Source organism: Arachis hypogaea, chromosome 1 (assembly GCF_003086295.3).
Source record: "Arachis hypogaea cultivar Tifrunner chromosome 1, arahy.Tifrunner.gnm2.J5K5, whole genome shotgun sequence".
Lineage (NCBI taxonomy): Eukaryota > Viridiplantae > Streptophyta > Magnoliopsida > Fabales > Fabaceae > Arachis > Arachis hypogaea.
The window spans coordinates 79,509,383-79,530,376 of NC_092036.1; the positions used below are offsets into that span (position 1 = coordinate 79,509,383).

Genomic DNA, 20,994 nt, shown 5'->3' on the forward strand with positions numbered 1-20,994 from the left:
GTGTTTCGGCAACCGGACTTCAAGGATGGATCGATGGAACGGGGTGGCGCCCATTATCACGGGCCGTCGTGTCCTCTCGGACCTCCCTTCTGTGCCTTCACGATCCCGCCCTGTGGTGCGTGTTTCCTTACCTCGAGCATAGATAATTGTGTCATTTCGTCTTCTCGGGATAGGCGTGTCTTCTCGACTACTTTCCGCTTCCGTTTGGGAGGCGGAGGTGTGCCAGGAATGACTTCGGTGGGAGGCTCTCTCTCGGCTTTCGGGAGACAGGGAGTAGGTGGGGTTGGTATTTCGTTGGTGGTGATCCTGATCCGCTAGTTGTCGCTCCAGGTTCTGCACCCTGTGGCGCAGTTCCTGCATTATCCTAGTGTTGTCGCTACAAGTTCCTCCAAAGGGACGCCTCTTTTGAGCTCTCGGATGTGGCTCGGTTCGTCGTTGAGGGGACCTTAATCGTTCGTGGGGGGAGGCCACAGAGGCCGCTCCCTCGGGGGCCGCTGCGCGGCCGTGGTCCATTGGACCTGGCACAATCTCCATTCACAAAAATTTTCCACAGACGGCCTCAATATTCGGTAGGTCGGGTACCGGACGGTTCGGGGTGATCCTCGTGTGGATAACTGAGGCATGATCTGGAATGGGTCGTGTGGGCGAGACGGGGAGCCGACGTTCCGAGCTCTCGACGAATAGGGGGGTGACACCTGCAAAGACACTCCGACGCTTAAGTCAGTCAAATGTGCAGGCGAAAAGGGGGTAAGGCAGTGTGTGACGTACTTTGGGGGAAGGGCAGGTCCTTCCCCATTTATACCGTGTCAGAGGTGGGCCCTGCAAGGACAGGCCCATCTTCCTCGAAGTTTCCTCACAGCTGCAGTGGAGAGCTGTCAAGGACGCGTGTCCAGGTCACGTAGCGAGTTGTACGTGCCCGACCGTTCGGGTCAGGTCATCAGTGAGTCGGGTTGACCCGCAAATAGCTTAAGCCAAGCCGCAACAATTTTAATATATGATTTTATAAATATTTTTTAAGCAAATAATTCTCTATTATTTTGTGAATTGTAGATTGAAAAGATAAATTTAACAGCAGATATTTTTTGACGTTGCACGGAGCTTCTACTAGTATATTTCATTCACCTTTGTTATGTTGTCACATAATATTCAATCACAAATAAGATGAGTCAGCCATAGTGTGTCCGTGGATAATTTTTAAGGTGGCTACTCCAATGAAGATTTAATGATTGTCATCATGTGAAGATATATCATTTTGACCATTGGATGATAGATTGTAGGGCTTGATTTTATTTGAAGTAAAAGTGTTACCTTTATTTAAAGTGTTGCAAAATAAATAAGTTACACTTTTTAAACAAGAATCATCATGAGAAGATGTTTTTGACATCTTCATGGGAGTAGCTGCCAATTTTTAATACAAAAATTGTATAGAAGAACAAGAATAGTTGGTGGAACACTTGAATTTTATTAGTCAGTGAATCATTGAATGCAACGAGAAAACTCAAATAAACCTCCATAATCTTTTTCTTTGATTATCATTTTACTTGGTTTAGTTCTTGTTTAATATAATCATTATGCTTTTTTTACACTGTACTTAGTATAGGAAAACTTTCAAGTGTGCCATTCACTTTATTGTAACACTGGTATGTCAAGTACGGTCCGGTAAAAATTAAAAATTGTCATGTTGTGTGCAATGAATTACCATAAACATCCCTCAAATTTTGTTTAAAAGACCAATTTGGTAATCATGTTGCAGTCACTGCTGAACAATGAGCGCAAAGCTAAAGGCTTGAAGCCAAGTCTAGTGCAACGAGACTAAGTCTAGTGCTAATCCAATCATGCTATGAAGTTCCACTTGCCATAACTTTAATTCATTATATATGTCTATTTTCTAACATTGATAGTAATTCATAAATATTATTAAATATTAAAATTATATATACTATTATTTTTAATAAAATTCTCAAGTAATTATGTATACATAGTAAAATTATGCTAAGTTAATTTATTCTAAATCATATTTATGAAATAGAAAAGATTTTAAATACGAATATATTTTTAAAAAGTTATAATATGTATAGGAAAACAAACTCAATTTAATTTTAAAATCTTATATTTTTATTAAAAAATATAAATAATATTAAGTAAGAAAAAAACTAAAACTATTCAGAGTGTATTATTAATTTAATTATAAAAAAATATGTAAGTGACATTTTAGAATATGTAAAAAATGAACCTATTAAATATTACCATATAAAAAGTGCCAAAAAAATATAAAACAAGAAAAGAAAATAAAATAGAAAAGTACAAATTTTTTTTTAATTAAAAAACCCAAGAATTTTAGTTATATAAAATAAATTTATTTTAAATTGTGTAACTTTTTGTTGAATAACAATAAAAAAATACAAAAATTTAGTTTCATAACACAAAAAATTATTTTAAATAGTGCAAATATTTTTTTATATCTTTTTTCTTCTTCTCTTTTATATGTTTTATTATTGACATAAAATAATTTATGTGTCTTCGTATATTTCACTTAAAAATAGTAAATTTCATTCAAACAAATTAGTTTTTAAGTTAAATTATATAAAGATATAATAAAAAATAACACAATAAAATACATAAATTTATTTAAAAATTATAAAAATTATTTTAAATTGTACAAATTTTTAAAAGGAGGTAAAAACAGAGAAAGAGAGAAAGACTGGAGAAAGAGGATGAAAAAAAGACACTTACGTATATGTGCATATAATTAACACGACTTGATTAAAATTTGATTATTACAAAACAGGGCTACTATACATCCATATAACCATATAAACAAGTTGGCCCAATCCCAAATAGATTCAGGCGCATTAAATGTAGAGTGAGAAACACGCGTCAGACACAAAAAAACCTCTCGTTTTCCATTCGCGCTTCTTTATGAAAGAATGTTACATCTTCAACACGAAACCAATACACCAAAACACTCATTCTCTTTGAATCTCTCTGAACATCACTCAAACTTCAATCACATTCTTTGCGGAAACCATTACTGCAAAGGAATCGGAAGAAGATTTCACAAGTAACAACCAGAAACAAACGAAAACAGCAACAAAGACTACAAAAGGTATGAGAAAACTACTGTTCATTTAAAATCTTGTAATGCCGCGTTTCACCTAGTTTTATTTTAGTTTTACTGGTTTGATTTGCTTCATTTAGTAGATTGAACTATTGTGAATGATTTTTACAGTATAACTAGGGCTTTAAGATATAGGTGCTTGTTCTTATTGGTGTAAATAGTTTAACTAGAGCTTTGTTACTATCTTCAGTACTTATTTTGCATTGAAGAACACTATTCTTTTTGATTGAAAATTGATAATGATTTATTAACCACATGAATATTTTTTGGTTCGATGACCTTTGTGATTTTGGTTCTGTGCATGAAGGATTTTTTGTTCGGTGGGTTGTGACACATTAATTAACTTGATTACAATATGAAAAAGTATGAGGAACCAATACTCTTATTATACAATGCATACAATGGGGGGTGTAATTGAAATTAAAATTTAATTATGGGTAACAAGAGTTTAATTTAAATTAAAATTGAATTATGGTTACAATCATTAATTATGAAGATTTGCTAATTTGAATGGTTAAAAAAATTAGGATTCAGTTTGAGGAAAACATGAACCATGATCATTTCTAGTTGAGTGGCGCCGACAGAAGCAAGAACGCAACCCATCTCAGCTACTATCTCATATTCTCACTGGCTCATGTGTGATCACCTGAAGTCTCTCTCGAAGAAGTCGAGGTCCGCACCGGTGAACGCCAAGAAGCACATTCCAAGCGTGTGACTCCTTCTGGAGGCACCATATCACGTCCTTCCGAATGTGTGGCTCCTTCCCTGGTCTATTCGGTTTATTCACCATACAAGATAAAGGAGTAAATAGTGTCCCTCCTTTGATACGTCCATCACCGCGTGCTAGTTAGTTGATGGCGTGTAAGGTCGTGCAGTCTCCGTGTCATATTCCATGATCCATTACTGACCACAATCCATCGAAACCACTTGAAGAAGCTCCAGACCATTTTGTCGCCCATGGTCAGCAGTCTAATAAGGTGAGAATGGTTTCTTGAATTGATCACCATGGATGCTTATTTATATATGATTTAGATGTTCATCTTTGTATGGAGGATATCATTGCGTTAATTAGTCATGGATTAGTAATATGCAAAATTAAACCAGCATATATAGGCAATTTATTTGGTACACTGCACAAGTGGTTAGTTTAGAAATAATCACCCATAATATTCTTGATGCTTACAGTATAATACTATTAGTGTATTATATTGTTAAATATAATAAAATAAAATTAACTGCATTGGTATTGTTAAGACTTTTCTTGAAAATGTTAACTGAATAGAATAATAAGAGTTATTCATGATTAGAATTGGAATACATGCATGAGTATAAATGATAGATGGCATATGCATTAAAAATTGCTTTTCAGACATCTTTTAGAACTATCATAAACCTTAAAAGGTTCAAAGGATTGACTTTTTTAGTGACATAATCTGCAAAATACTTTGAGCATGGAGAGTATAATGAAAATGAGAGTTGCAACAAGACAAGACCATTTACAAAAGAAGAAAGACAAGGCTATAACAATGGGGAGCTCTTGGAAGCAATGCATCATGCTCAAGTAGATGAATTTAGAGAAGCAGAAAAGGAAGCTAGAAAAAAAGGGTTGCACTTTGGTTTGATAGATATAAGTGAAGCAACGTCATTGAGGCCTGATGCACATCCTGATAAATATGGCCTTATTTATAATAAGAATGTTAAGATTGTAAATTGTGTACATTGGTGCTTGCCTGGTGTTATTGACACGTAGAATGAATTTGTGTTCTATAAAATGAAACAAGCAATCAACAAGACAAAGAACTTCAATTTGACTTGCTATGTATGTTACTTAATTCAACTAGTGTTTCTTTTGAAAATAAATGTATGCATCTATTTAACATTATTATATATATATCTCCTTGTTCTACTTAATTGTTAATGACTAACCTATTAATTTTGATAATCCAAGTGAAATTACTATTTTCATTATTTATTACATTAATATATTTTTATATGAGACCCTTGAACAGATGTAAGAGCTACTCAGTAATTGGAGCTAATTATGCTATCATGTATAAGCATATATTCTCTTATGTGAATCTATCGAAAATGACCATCTATTTTTCTGATGAAAGTAACCATCTAGATACATGGTGAACCGAACATCCAGTATACTATTTCTTAGTACAGGGATATCTCTTTTGTATTTTATGTTGACATTACTTGAATCTGATAAGTGTTGACTTTATTATCACTGTTCTTGAACCAATATACTATAGTTTGTTTTGAATACCTGCTACAGTTTACAAGGGTTGAATACCCGAAAATAACTATCCATGTGTACAGTTACAGTAAACATCCGATTTCATACATAAATGAACATCCAACACATCTAAGTAAAGATAAACATGTAACTACTATCTAAAGCGACTAGCTGCACACCGAATGAAATTAATCAAGCTCCTTATACAACAAAGCATCAGAACTTATCTAGATTAAATTGGTTCATTGAAATTAATCAAGTCTAGTTTCTTGCAACAATTACGAACACACCGGATACCTATATCTTTAGAGAATAAAGCCAGCCGTTGCTAACAACAAAAGCATCACACTCGGCATTTGCGTCTTTGAAAAATATCATCTTCATCTACAATTGCTGACAAATGAATAACTATTGAAATCCTATATCCATGGAGAAAAATATTAAAGGTACTCGAAACCATTTCCAACAGATTCTAACTGCTGCCGAATGAGCTTAACAAAGACATGCAGCTATCAGCTTGTTGGCGCTCATGCCGCAAACCGGAGCACCAAATTCCATATTTTGAGAGGCCTCTAGAGGAACCACCTGCTAAACAACACAAAAAGATGACAACAATTAACTACTTGCATAGTAATGTACTAAATAATCGTGCAAGGTCGGATCAATTTAATCATATACCGAAGCGATATTTAATTTATTCTCTATCTAGTTTATTCATCATATAAATATAGTTAATCTAAATATGCAGGATAAATATTTAGTCAACCATGAATTCATATCTCCTGAATATTTAATAATTATTTTTATAAAGAGTCTAAATAACCACATCTCTATTAGCTAAATTTTATATTATATACTTCACTAATACGATTCCAGTGGAGCTTTGAAATCATTATCACACGTAAATTCTGCACATATTAAATATACATGACATTGAATTATCATATGCGAATTCTTTGTAAGTATAATCATAAAAAGAATTTAATAAAACCATAGAAGTGGTTGCATGTGGAGTGCTTCTGTTGCATCTACTGAAGCATTTAACATAAAAAAGAGCACCTACTTTCACTAAGTGGAATGAATAAAAATCATAAACAAATAACCATCCGCTATGCATTCCACCACGTAAATTGCTTACCTTGTTGGATTCCTCACCCTCTTCTACCCAATGGCTGGGATCATTGTTATGTGAATTTGATGAATTTCCGTTACTGACGGCCAATGGAACACCACATAGCGGTTGAATGAAATTCAACTCCATTTATATTCTTCTGAGGCATGATGGACGTCTCAAGTCTGACTCCACTTGTAATCCCTCTAACTTGCGAATGCCGACGTCACAAGGAAGATGCAAGCCGGCTGCGACGGAATGCCTAAAGATAACAAAATTTAAGACAAATGCTGGCCAAATATAGGAATTAAATAAAAAGTTTCACTTAGACATTTCATCGAGCATATGGTGTGCACAATATGTAAACAGAGATTTTACACTCAATTTAAATAGCAATCAATCCAGAAAAATTTAAGAGCATTGCTTTCTCACCATGGGTCATCAGTGATTTAATTAACAGCATATATATACATTCAAACATGCAAAAGCGATTATCAATCCAAAAATGAACAATAAAACCCACTTACATTGGATGATTATGATTCTAATAGAGGTTATGTTTTTTGAGTTTCCAGTGAACTGTACGTTGGCGAGCAGGTGGGGTTTTCTTCCCTAGTCGGCTGCTCTGATGGTAGGAGATGAAAGCGCCCACGCGAGGAGAACTCGGCTGCTGCACGGTTCGTGGCTGACGGCTGCTTGAGGGCGTTCCCGATGGTCGGCGTCGTGCCCAGCTGCTCCGTTGAAGGGAAGCGGGATGATCAAGACCAAGAGGACGCCGTTATTGATACCAACGATGAGGATTAATGGGTTGATGGGTGACCTTCCTCGATTGCAAAACGGAATTGGGTGTGAGCTAGGATTGAGAGGGTTTGGGTTATGCACCGTTACTGCAGTGTTCAAAGATAGGAAGGGTTGGGGTGTGGGGGGTGGGAAAAATGGACGAGACAAAAGGCTTAAGTGATATGGGAAAAAAGTGTAATTACAAGAAATTGGGTGGTATGTTAAAGTAAATAGTCAAAATAGGATTAGGGTTATTAATGGGTTAATTCTTTCTATTAATATTAATTGGACCTAATAAATGGCCCATTGTATACATTGTATACATATTTCATTGTCTCCCTAGCGGTGCTCTTAAAATATACATGCTTGTGGTTATTGATGTATTGAATGAGTTTTGTTTAGAACAATTGACATTAGAGACAACTCTTTCACTTTAATAAGCCATACTACTGTAAAATTGTCTCATTATATTTGATTAAGATATATGTGGTTGTTCTTATTTGTGTGAATAGTTATATGCATTTTTCAGTTCGGTGGCCTTTGTGATTTTGGTTCTATACATGAAGGATTTTCGGTTCAGTGGGTTGTGGCATATTAATTGACTTGATTAAGATATACATGCTTGTGGTTGTTGATGTATTGAATGAGTTTTGATTAAGATATACATGCTTGTGATTGTTGCCTAGTCTGGACAACAAGGATGTGAGTGATTCAAAACAACTTTGAAAATTGTCCAAAGACCAACATCCTTCATTATGTACATGTATATTCTGGCCAGACAATTTAACCCAGCTGAAGAGTTTGTCTTCAAAGTTGAAAATATCTTTGATTTCCACCTCCCCTCTCTAGAGTATACAATTAGTTGATTCTTAATCTTGTCTCCATCTTGAGTCGTGTTCCTGATTTTGGTAGAAAAACTGGCAAGTTTAGAATAATGTTTGTAGAACTTTCCAACTTCTTATAGTGTCTTGAAAATCATTCCCACCTTTGGGACAAATTTTTCATCCACAACACAGCTGGTCTGCATGGTGAACCAAAATCTTAATTATGGTGAACGAAATCTTAATTACGGTGAAACAATTATATAGTGCTTAGGGAAAAAAACAGAACACATTGGTCTAATTTTTGTTAGACTCCTTTCTGCGGACCGAACCAAAAATATGAACGTGATGAACCACCTCTTTAATACTTACCGAAGCGAAAAATTACTCATATTTACTCAGAGTTACTCACAGTTACTGACACTCACAATTACTCACAGTTACATATTATCAATTCAATTAAATTCAATTCAGATGTAGATCATCTCAGTCCATTCAATTCACTTCAAATAAAATTAGCAATTTCATTCTATTAAATTCGATTCAGAATTCAATAATCCAAATCTCATTAAATTGATGCGTTTCAGAAGAATCATCCAAATCGCACTCATTCAACTGATTTGAAGTTGATTCATTCATTGTTTCAATTCAAAGTGCATATCGAAAAAGAAAACAAAGAAGAAGATGAACACAAAATATATTAATTCAGTGTCTCTAAATACATTATTTTTATCCATGTCTCCTGTCAAACACAATTTTATATCTATTTTATCGATTTTTAGGAAATCGAAGGTGATTCGATATTTATTATCTGGGAGCAAAATCTACTCATCTTTGTAAGTACCATTTTTCTTAAAGTGCATCAAAAACCTTTCGATTGAATAGAAACTTAAGGAAATTAAATATGAAAAAAAAATAAAAAAACTTTTAAAATAAATTGACTGAATTTGAAATGAATTGCATTAAATTTAAATAAAACAGTAAAATGTCTTCGATTAGATTAAAGGACTTTTGAAATGGAAAATAAGAATACTGGAATGTAAAGTTTGAACAGAGAAAATAAATATAGCTTGGATGATAAACTTGCAAGAAAAGTAAAATTTGCAGAAAGTGTAAATGAAAAAGTTAAAACAGTGGAAAGAATCCTACAGAAAAGTAACTTGAACGTAAACTCAGTAAGTCGTTGGGATATGAGTGTGCTTGAGTATTTTCTGAAGCAAAATTTCAACATTTATTCCTTCTATTCTTCTTCTATTTATAAGAATCTTTCACCAATTGGGTTGAAATGTAACCTCCATGTTCATTAATTCATCAGTAACGTTCTTGCTTCTTTTGCTTGACAAATAAAGTAACCACCAAGAATAGCTTTCGAAACTTGGACCCTTTGATATAACATTTCGAGCAGCTTGCTAAACAAACGTGATAGTTCTTACTCTTGTCCCGCATTCCTAGTCATAAACTTTTTCGATGCAAACCTTTCTTTGAAGACACGTGTTTACTGACTTTCGAATACACCTTTTTTTCAAAATAATTATTTTCGACTAACTATTTTAGTATCTCTATCCCAGTATCATGTCTCTCTGAACAAACACAATATTAGACTTTTACCAAATTTTGCAAAAGATCAAAGTGGATAATAGACAAACTATGAATATTTTTTATCACTATGTGCTCTTGTCAAGGGAACGGACAATATAAAATTAAAGATGACTTAGGATAAAATATGGTATAACTGTAATCGATTATATATATGTGTATTTTTTAAGATTGATAGTAATGATTGATGAATATTATTAAATATTAAAATGAGTACTGCTACACATATAATAAGTCTTTTTGGTATATAAGTCATACAAGCATAGTTGTCAGAACTGAACCGATGATCGAATCGGTCAGGTCACTGGGTCATTGGGTTACTGGTTCAACTGTTGGGTTACTGGTTGAACCGGTTGATCCGGTCCTATTTAAATAAAAAAATAAAAAACAGTCAAAAGTTTAAAATTTAAATTTAAAATACATATTTTTACTAACATTTTAAAAATATCAAGTTATTTTAAAACAATATAGAACATGAACAATAAATATTTTATTATTTTTACTCTATCATAAATATTTTTATTTTATTTTTATATTAAAATAACTATTATTTTTAAATTTTAATAATTTATTAATTAGTTTATATCTTTTATACTATTATATACTACAAGTATTTATTAAAAAATAATATTAATAGATATTATATAATTATAAAAAATAAGTGAGTTTATAATTATTGTTAAATAAAAATATAATTAATTTAAGAATGAGTGAATTTATAATTAAAATTAAAATAAATTAAATAAAAGTAAACTATTTGATGAAAGATATCTATATGTATATTTGCATATATTTTAATAGGAAACATAGTTGTTTGGTGGTTGTGGAGCATTTTTGTTTTCTTGAGGGTAGGGGTTCGAATTAGGGGTGGCAAATGGGCCTAAATTTGTCGGGCCGGCCCGCGTAATCCGCCAAAAAAGGCGGGCCGGGCTGTAAAATTGGGACCGCCAAATAGCAAAAGCTCACCTAACCCGCACCGCTTAAACCGCGGGCTTTGGCGGGGCGGGACGGACTTTTCCGCCGGGCTTAGTGTTCTTTTAGTGAGGGGGTATTTTTACAATTTTTTTGCCAAGACCTAACTTCCCCCAACCTAACTTACTAGAGTATGAAGATAAAAATTGAGTGGTTTGGATTATATTTATGTTACTTTAAAGACAATATTTATAATTATGTTTTAAATTAGGTTTCTTTTGCTTTGGAGAGAATATTTATACTTATGTTTTGGATGAAAACTTGGTTTATAATTATGTTTATTAGATATTTATAATTACAAAGAATTTAATGTTTATTGAATTTTTTATGCCTTTAGAAATTATAAATTTATTAATATGATTGTGAAATTATATATATTATTTAGTAGTTAATAGTAAAAAAAAAAAGAGTTTTGGCGGGCTTAGCCCGCCACCCCGCAGTTAGGCGAGGTGGGCTTCCCCGCTTGCCACCCCTATTAGAACCCTACCTCAAGCATTTTGGAAATATTTTCTCTCCTAAGCGGTTCGGTCGGTTCGTATCGGTTCATTACAAATTTGATCAGTTCACACCGGTTCGATTCCTTGTACGACTCAAAACACCGGACCGGATCGGTATAGAGTCCGGTTCATTGGTTTTCTGGTCGAATCGACCGGTTTGGTATGATTTTTACAACTATGCATACAAGTTAATTCTAATTCAACAAAATTCACTTACATCATGCGTATCTTTGTATCATATGTTCCTCCTCCTGTTTCTCTTCTTTCTTCTTCTCTTTTTTTTTCCGTTTCTCATCCTTTTGCAATTTGATGTGGCTGAAGTCATTAGGCACAAATATAGTAAGAGGACTTGACCAAATTAAAAAGGTGTTATTGTTAATTATATTTATTTTGCATTCAAATAAAATAAAATATGTGACAAAAATATAATTATTATATATTTGTATATATTACACGCAAAAATATTTTATAAAGATAAATAATCAACTATAATATATATTTATATATAAATATATATGTTATTTTATTCAATTTTTTAATGAAATTATTATTCCCTGAATAATCAAATTTAGTAAAAAAAAATCAAATTTGTTATAATCAGGTAATTAAATTTTTTCATAAATACTAAATATGTATTCTTATATAACTAGTGGCTGATTTTTTATTTTTGTATTTATGTAATATAGTTGAAAATAATTTGACATACTTTTTTTATATATCAAAATTAATATCAGTATACAAGTTTATAACTTACATGAATTTAAGCTAAATATAAAGCACATGCATACAAAAATAAATTTATGTATACAAACATTCTTTTATTTGAATAGAGTGTTTTTTTCACTTCAAAATACTCATTTTATCTTAATATGCATGATCTGTATTATTTTATTTTATTTTTATGTTTTTAGTAAATATTTTCTTAACAATGAATAATATTAATAATTTAAAATTATTGTTTATACTATTGTTATTTAAATATTCTCTTAATAATGAATACTAAAATTCAATACTACAATTTATATAAAAGAAATTAGACAGAGATGTATTAAATTTAATTTATAAAAATTGTATAATTATATATTTATTTTTATTTTTATTTTTATTTTATTTTATTTAAATAAAAGAATTCATTAACCAATAACTCAACCCCAATTGACATCTGCTTCTAACACTATATTTAGCCGGTCCAAGTCTAACACTAAGCTTTCCACAGCACCACAATATGAGCTGCTTTGAATGTACAACAAGGATATCAAGCCACATTTCAAAAAAATCTACTCTTCGGTTAACGAAATGGCTGGTACTCATCTCACGGTGTTCAACATTTACGCATATACACATCAAAAAATGTCTTTATAATCTTCACCACCAACTTATTTTATTCATTATATCCACGGTGAAAAATTAATGAATACTAGTATGCCAGTAAAGTACAATGGCATATGTGAAAGTCTTCCCTTAGTATAACAATAATCACGCTGCGATACTTGCGATTAGATACGATTAAGAGGCTGAGCGATTCATATCTCATGGTGAATCTAAGTTGACTAAGAACCGAAATGATATCGTTACTATCGCATGTGTATCATGTGAATTGTCATTAGTATCAGTAAAATGATGATGGTTTTGAAATAATGCAATTTGTTAGCTCATTTAGTTCTCCTCTAAACTTTTGCCACATTAGTACACTCTGTTAATATGACAAGCTTATATTTTTTTTGCAATCGGAAATGAATTGGAAATGAATTGGGATTACACAAGTGTGTAGTGTTCTCGTTGAGGAATAAACACAAACATCTGACGGGCAACCGTTATCTACCTTTCTCACCAGAATATGGCTTCCACAAATCAACATAATATCGGAGACGATCCGGAAGGCCCTTCTTCCAAGCATCACCGTCAGGCCAGTCTCCGGTGACGGCAACGGAGCTATCATCCCTTCTGTTTCCCAAACTGAGGACAAAAAGCTTCTCCCCAAACACCACCTTCATCGCTCTCAGAGTCTCTTCCATCACCACCTTCCCATCCCTCACCTTACTCTCAGCCTCAACACAGCTTCCACCAACGTTCACCATCACCCTCCCACCCTCCCTCAGCAAGCCCTTCATCTTCCACCACGTGGTCTCATCTTGGAGCTCCGATATAACGCACCCCTTCGCGAACAGGTCCACTATAATCCCCGCGAACCCGTCCTTCACGCTCGCGTTCAGCGCGTTCCCGACGTAGATAAAGAGCCTGTCCTTGTTTTTCCGCTCGATCCGCCGGAGGCTGAAGAACTCCCTGGCGACGTCGATGACGGACTGATCGAGCTCCCAGCCGTGGAGGATGACGTCGGGATAGAGCTCGAGGAGAGCGCGGGCGGCGGAGCCAGCGCCGAAGCCGAGGATGGAGATGGGGCCAGGAGGGAGGATGGGAGGGAGGGTGGCGAAGACGTCGAAGTAGGTGTTGGTGAATGGCGTGTTGGGGAATGTGATGCTGTGGATGTTGCCGGGGCCGTCGAGGAGGAGGAGCCTGGAGCCGCGGAAAGGGTGATTGGCTTTTCTAGAAACTTCTAGAACGCGGATGTAGTTGTGGCGGGATTTGAATTTTGCGATGAATTTGACGTCATCCGCAGGGATGCCGTCGTCTTGGGTTTTTGGTCGGAGGGAGGTTTCTTCTTGTTGGCATTTCACTGATAAGGGGATAGTGGCGATTTCTGCTCTTTTTCTTGTGATAATTGTAGGGCGGAGGAATGTTTTTGTTTGGGGCGGGTAAAGCAGCGTCCACATTTTCTTCCTGTGCTATTATTTCTGGATGAGTTGCGCACTCGACAGAGGTTTATATATCTTCCTCTCCGTCTAGAGCCTTTGTAGCTCGTTGAAAATCATTTAAGATGAAAAAAAAATTCTATTTCTTTTAATAAAAAGATTTATTTTTATTTAAAATTTAATTTTATGATTTAAAAAAATAATAAAAATTAATAATTAGAAAGAATTATTTACAATAAAATTATTAAAAAGTATAAGTTTATATATGAGTAAATGTCATTTCCGCTCCCTAATCATTTGCTCAATTAGGGGTGCACATGGGTCGGGTGAAGCCGGGTTTGATGAGACCCAGACCCGACCCGAAATATACACCGGGTCTATTTATTAGACCCGAATCCAACCCTAGACCCGATGAAACCAATACACTTTCGGGCCACAATTATACCAGGTGAAAATCGGGTGAAAACCGAGCCGTTAACATTACATTACTTTTATACCTTATTGTAAGATAGCATGTAAAAATATCCAAATTTTCAAAACTCCAACCATTATTTAACATGGTAAAATTCACTTAGAAAAATATAACAAGAACCAAGCATTCTTTAAAATTAAAGCATAACCACAATCAATACTAATATTGTCTAATAATACCAAATATTTAAATCAATACAAATAATACAATATTATGCATTAGTCTAAAAGTCTTATGCATTCTAAACATAAAACATTAACTGATAGTCTTATAATGACTAATAACACAAAATATTAAGGTTTACAATACTTAAATTCCACATAAGAATAGTCATGATCCATCACTAATAACACAAAATATTAATTGTGTATGATGACCGGGCCACCGGGCCGACTTCGGGTGACCCGAGCTATGGCCCGGACCCAACCCGAAATAATGACCGGGTCTATTTTTGAGACCCTTACCCGGTCCTAAACCCAATGAAATTACACCAAATTAGCCCCTAAAGTGTTCGGGATCGGGTCGGGCCTTCGGGTCAGACCGGGTCTATACACCCCTATGCTCAATGGACTTTTCACTCCGTAAGAAATTTAAAAACTCGAATTGGTCTCTATCTACTTTGATATATGTAAGTTTTAGTCTCTGGTTAGGAGACGAAAAGGGTATTTACTCAAAGTAGATAAAGACTGGAACGTACATATATATCAAAGTAGATAAAGATCGATTTGGGTTTTTAGATTTTTTAGAAGCGAAAAGTCTATCGGACAAATAGTTAAGGACCGACAAGAGCATTTATTCTAATTTAATTAAAAAAAAGTCAAAAAATAAAAAATGAAAGAATAATATTTTTTTAATTTTTTTCTCCTATATTCTTTTAAAGAGAAATTCATTATTTTCAGTCTCACTATTAGTTGCACTTCATACCATAAAATTGAATCTAATAATATTTTTCTTCTTTTGCCAGCTGAAACCTGTTCCTCGATTTTGAGCGATACTAATCTTTATTGTTTTAAGCTTGTGCTCGTCTATCATTGTCAATTGTTATTGATTGCCCTTGGAACGCTTCAATTCCTTGTTTTGAGTATGAAAAAGTGATTGGTAGCATTTTTTTCTTTCCATATGGTTTTACTACAAGAAAATGTTGAGTACCATTGAATTAATTGGTGGTTTAACGAAAATAATCTATTAATAATATATTTATTGACAGATCATCAAAACAAACTAACAATATAATTCTCGCCAATAATTAATTACCATCAGATTCTTTACTTAAAAATTATTTGATTTTCGATGGAAAATTTTCATCAATAATTTTGGCGTTCCACTATTTTTTCGTCTAATTACTATCAAATATGTCTTATGTTAAATCCGACGGTAAATTCAATTTTTCAAAAAGAAAATTAAACACAATTAGTGGTAAAATTTTTTTTATTTAATTTTTGGAAAAGTATGAGGAGCCAATGGAATATCTGTACAATGTATACAATGGAGGTTTATGGAGTATTAGAGATATAACTATTAGTGTTACCTTTTTCCATCAGCTGAAGTTTTTGGGATGAGTCGTATCATGACATGGTATTAGAGCGCTAGATCCGAAAGGTCAAGAGTTCGATCTTTGGTGAACTCCAAAATCAATTTAAACTTTTGGGATGATGTTTATTATCCCTAGTACTCGAATGGTTATTTTAAATAGTATGGGGGATGCTCATTTTGTAACTCAATAGCCCATTGTACACATTATACAAATAGTCCATTGTCTCCCTAGCGGAACTCTTAATTTTTTCGTCGTTGTCATCCCTAGCTGGTCCTGATGAGATGGCGGACTAGGCGGTGATGTCGGTGCCCCTCCAACTATGCCGCTACCACCAACAGCGCTGATGAATAATTTCCAAAACTCGGCAAGTGTACCAAATTGTCTCAAGTAATGTCACGGTGAGTGGGTTATCTTTCCCATAAAGATTAATGGATTAAGCAACAATGTTTAATTGACTACTCTAATCACACAAATTAAAACTTTAGTTTGAAAGGTATTTGATATCAAAAACAGTGAATTAAACAAAAGCAACTTGTAAATGATTGAGAAAGTAGTATGAATAAAAGCATTCAAGCTTCTGAGTTGTTTAGACTTCAAGAACAATACTTTTCACTATCTACTTTGATCATGCAAAGATGTATTAATAGCAAACTATAATTAAGCAAACCCCAATCCCTTGATAGTTTGATTTCTCTTAACCTAACAAATTGTCAATTCTTTGATCAATTAATTATGATAAGAGCTGAGACACGTTTACTAATTCAAAACCACACAATTCTTAGAAACTAAACCTAGTTGATTTTCTGTCACTTATCAAAACTAGTTTTAAAACTTTAAGAATTTTGAGAAGAAGTTTTCAAACTCAATTCCAATAACCAACTTTTTCTAGGTGATAATAGAGTTCAATTCAGATAAGAATTATTTTCCAATACATTCAAATCGCCGAAGAATCAATAAGCATTGTTCTTCTAAGAATCAAACATCTCCGAAACCTTTAACGTTTTTAACTATTAATTTCTTCCAACTTCAAGCATTCTATTTCTACTTCTCTTCAAGATCCACAATCCAAAATCTAAGGTTTGATCGATCTAATTAGATATTTAATTAGACATTGCTTGCCTCAATCCATTAATCCTCGTGGGAACGATATCCACTCACCGTGGTATTACTTGAACGATTTGGTGTACTTGCTATATCCGTAAACTTTAATTTTTTCTCATCATGACCGAGAAAAATCGCTGCTAAATCTACCAGTAATGTGCCAAAAAATTCGCCACTATTCAGTATTTTTCCTGTATTGTTCATTCATTCATTTGACTTTTCAGTTTTTAACTTAGGTACTATTCTTGTTTTAACTATTTTCATCATGTTGCTTTTTTATTCAATCATATTTTAACATTGCTTTGATTATTTTTATTTATTTCAAATTCATTGCAAGGTAATTAATAGTGTTCCCTTTTTATATTATAATAGTGGTAATAGATGAGAATGGTATTATTTGTGTGTATACTAGTTTGTGGTTCTGTTTTTTATTCATGTTTTTCCTTTTGATCTATTTTAGAATGTATTGTTGTATAATGTAATGCTATTTTAAAATTTTTTTTCCTTTTGACACATGTTTAGAACCAAAAAGGCTATGTGAAAAAGGTATAGTTCTCTGCCTTTTATGCTATTATTTGGTATTTGTGTATTATTAGAAATAAAATTATATTTAAAGAAAGTAGTCTAAATTTGGAATAGTTGAAAGAAAATTTAACAAGGCTGATATTACTACGGGTGTAAACAAGAATTGAAAGGAGATCAATAATAGTCTTAAAATCAAGCTAAAATGAGGTGGTTTTTAATAACCAAGATAGTTGATTAGATGTCTTACAATCCATAATTCCTAGCTCCACTAGGTATCATATACTTTTGTTTACTTGATCTTAATGCTTATCTATTAGGTTAGACTAATGTATTTGTTCTTAGTCTAACAATCTTGTTTTACAATAAACTAATCTTTTATGAGAAATATAGTAAAGTAGGCACCTACTGTGCTACTTGTGCCTAGTGCTATAGAAAACTAACTTTTCAGGCCGTATGCGCCCGGGTTTCAAAAAATCAAGTTCACACAGTTAGACTCTGTTCGGCAAGTTGGACCCGAATCTTGAGAGAGAAAAATAATAAAATGGTATCAGTGCTACTTAGTTTTAGAAAAAAAAGTTTAATTATTCGTATGTTTTGTGGTTTTAACTTTGTCTGGTCTTCCACATCAGAAAAAGAATTTTATCTTGATATAAGATGTCAGTACAAAAATTTAAAGTGAAAAAATTTGGCAATTCCAATGACTTTCAATTATGAAAACTAAAGGTGCAAGCTTTGCTAGATCAGTAAGGCATAGTAAAGGCATTAGATAGAATAACAGATTTGCCAAAAACATTTTCTGAGGATAAAAAGACAGACACATTGGCAAAATCAAAACATACAATCCATTTATGCTTGGCAGACAATGTATTGCGAGAGATATTGGATGAAAAATCTGTTGATTCATTGTCGAGCCCTTGGATAAAAAATATTCTGTTAAGACTTTGTCCAACAAGCTTTACCAAAGGAAGAGGTTGTATACATTTAAATATTCAGAAGATAAATATATTAGAGTCCAGATAGATAACTTTAATCGATTATATCATATGATAATTATCATAGAGATTCATATGATAATTTCTATGATATCATGTTATATGGTATATCTGAAATCAATAAATTCTACAAACATAAGAATTGATAGTTCTAAAGATAGTGATAATGGTTATGCTCTAACTGTATTTGCTAGTAACTACAGAGATAAGTGGATCCTAGATTCTGGTGCATCTTTTCACATGACACCGAGCAAGGATATTTTCATTTCTTACAAAATTAGCGATGGTAGTGTCCGACTAGGAGATAATTGATTAATTCTAATGGTAGGTGAAGCACAAGATAGAATCAAATCATATGATAAGACCAGTATATTGCTCCATGCATGCATGGCATGTACCAGAATTGGGCAGAAATCTGATCTCATTGAGTGCCATAGTTAAAAAATGTTACAAATTTATAGGCAAGGGAGATTTCTTGAAGATATTCAAAGGTTCAACGGTGGTGATAAAAAAAAAGTTACATGGAGGGATCTACATATTGCAGAATATCATAGTAAGTGGTAGTCATTATAAGAAAAATACTGAGTACTATCGGATTTACTGTTGGATTTAGCGTTGCACATTAGCATTAGCATTACCGATAGATTTATGGACAATTTTCATGTGGAATTTGTCAAGTCAAATCATTACTGGCGGATTTTTTGTTTCTGATGGTAAATTTGCCGGTAATAATTAGAGGAAACACGGAAAAAATAGGCACAAAATATAGTGTGGGATCTACGGGCGAAAACATCTGCCGGTAAACCCATTTTAGTGGAATGTCACGTTTTGCTTACGGCAATGCATTACCATTATATTTATCTACCGGTAAATCTAACGATAAGGACCCCTAAAATTCAAAGTGCGAACTCTCTCCCCTTTCATTTTGAAATCTCCTCTCTCTCTCTACCCTTTCTTCTCCCACTTTCTCTCTCTCCCTACTGCTCTGTCAGCATCGTTGTTGCCGCCTCGCGCCATTGCCTTCCTCCTCTCATTGCATTATCCCTTCTCTGCGACGAGAGAGTTGCTCAAGCTGCGACTCTGCTCTGTGAAGAATCTGCACCACCTCACCATTGTGACGAGGATTCTATTTCAAGTAAGTTAGCCGTTTTTACCATTAATGTTCGGATTTTGCTGTGAAATTGGTTTTAATATATGTTATATGAACATATTAAACAAATTTCTGTAAATTTGGTGTTTAGAGTTTTAATTATGTTATTGTAAAATTGGGTTTAGGGTTTGGAATTGATTATTGTGAAATTGGATTTAGGGTTTGAATTTTGTTACTTTAGGATTTTGTAATAACTCAATTAATCATTCAATATTATTGGTAACAATATGATAATAACGTATGTTATTTCATTGTATTTATGATAATTATAAATTTAATATAAGAACATAAATTGTTTGCTCTAGGAATACGACTTTAATTATTTGGGAAAATTCATGGATTTTTATGTAAGGGTGTCAAATAAAAATAGTTATATTAAGAAAAAATTAGTATAAAACCCGAGATTAAACATGTGAATTTGGTTATGATACTAGTAAACTCATTATTTGATGTGTGTATGTTTTTTATAAATAGTTTTTGTTATTTGATCTATAAATTATGAAATTAAAATAAAACTTTTTTTAACTATAATTTCTCGTTGGCTATTAAGAATAAATAGTTGAATTTTCTTTTTGCACAAATCTAATCTTATAACAATCCAATTGTGTTTTATATAATGTCTTTCCATGGAATATAGGTCATTACAAGTTTAAATAATAAATTGTTAGGCACATCTCTATAGATTGAATTGCTAAGCTGTAGTAGTCCATGTCACAATCTCAGTCACTCAATCAAATTCATACTTACAATTTTGCATATTGCATTTACGTTGGATTTATACATGTCACATCTTATTGTGCTTGATTATGTTAATTTGTTGACTAATTGTGAAAGTAAGAAAAACTTATTGTCCTTAATTTAAAGGTTGTAAAATGTCTGAAATGGAACTTATGTTTTCTGTCTAATTATCGTCGAATTTGTCCCATGTTAAATCCGATGGTATATTCAATTTTTTTAAAAAAATTAAACATAGTTAGTAGTCAAATTTTTTTATTTAAAATTTTTTTGCACAATTAGTAGTTAAATTCTAAATCATAGGAACCAAATATGATATATTAAATATCAAGTATACAAATAAAATAAAAAGTTGAATAAATAAAATACAATGAAACAGTCCATAACAAATTTCTAATCACTAAAGATCCTGATAGTCGTCGTCATTGTCATCCCCAGCTGGTCCTGATGAGGTGGCGGACTAGGCAGTGATGTCGGTGCCCCTCCAACAATGCCGCTGCAACCAGCAGTGCTGGTGAATAATTTCTGAAATTTGGTAAGTGTATCGAATTGTATCAAGTAATATCACGGTGAGTGGGTTATCGTCCCCATGAGAATT

The 20,994-nt window shown here is 33.2% G+C and overlaps 1 protein-coding gene across 1 annotated transcript; it reads right to left on the reverse strand.

Annotated features, from left to right (window-relative positions):
* Positions 1-12,761: 12,761 nt before the first annotated feature.
* LOC112695302 (uncharacterized) lies at positions 12,762-13,947 on the reverse strand. The gene has a single exon (XM_025747594.3). The coding sequence runs from the start codon at positions 13,906-13,908 to the stop codon at positions 12,952-12,954; it is 957 nt and encodes a 318-aa protein (XP_025603379.1). The 5' UTR covers positions 13,909-13,947; the 3' UTR covers positions 12,762-12,951.
* Between the last annotated feature and the right edge of the window lie 7,047 nt (positions 13,948-20,994).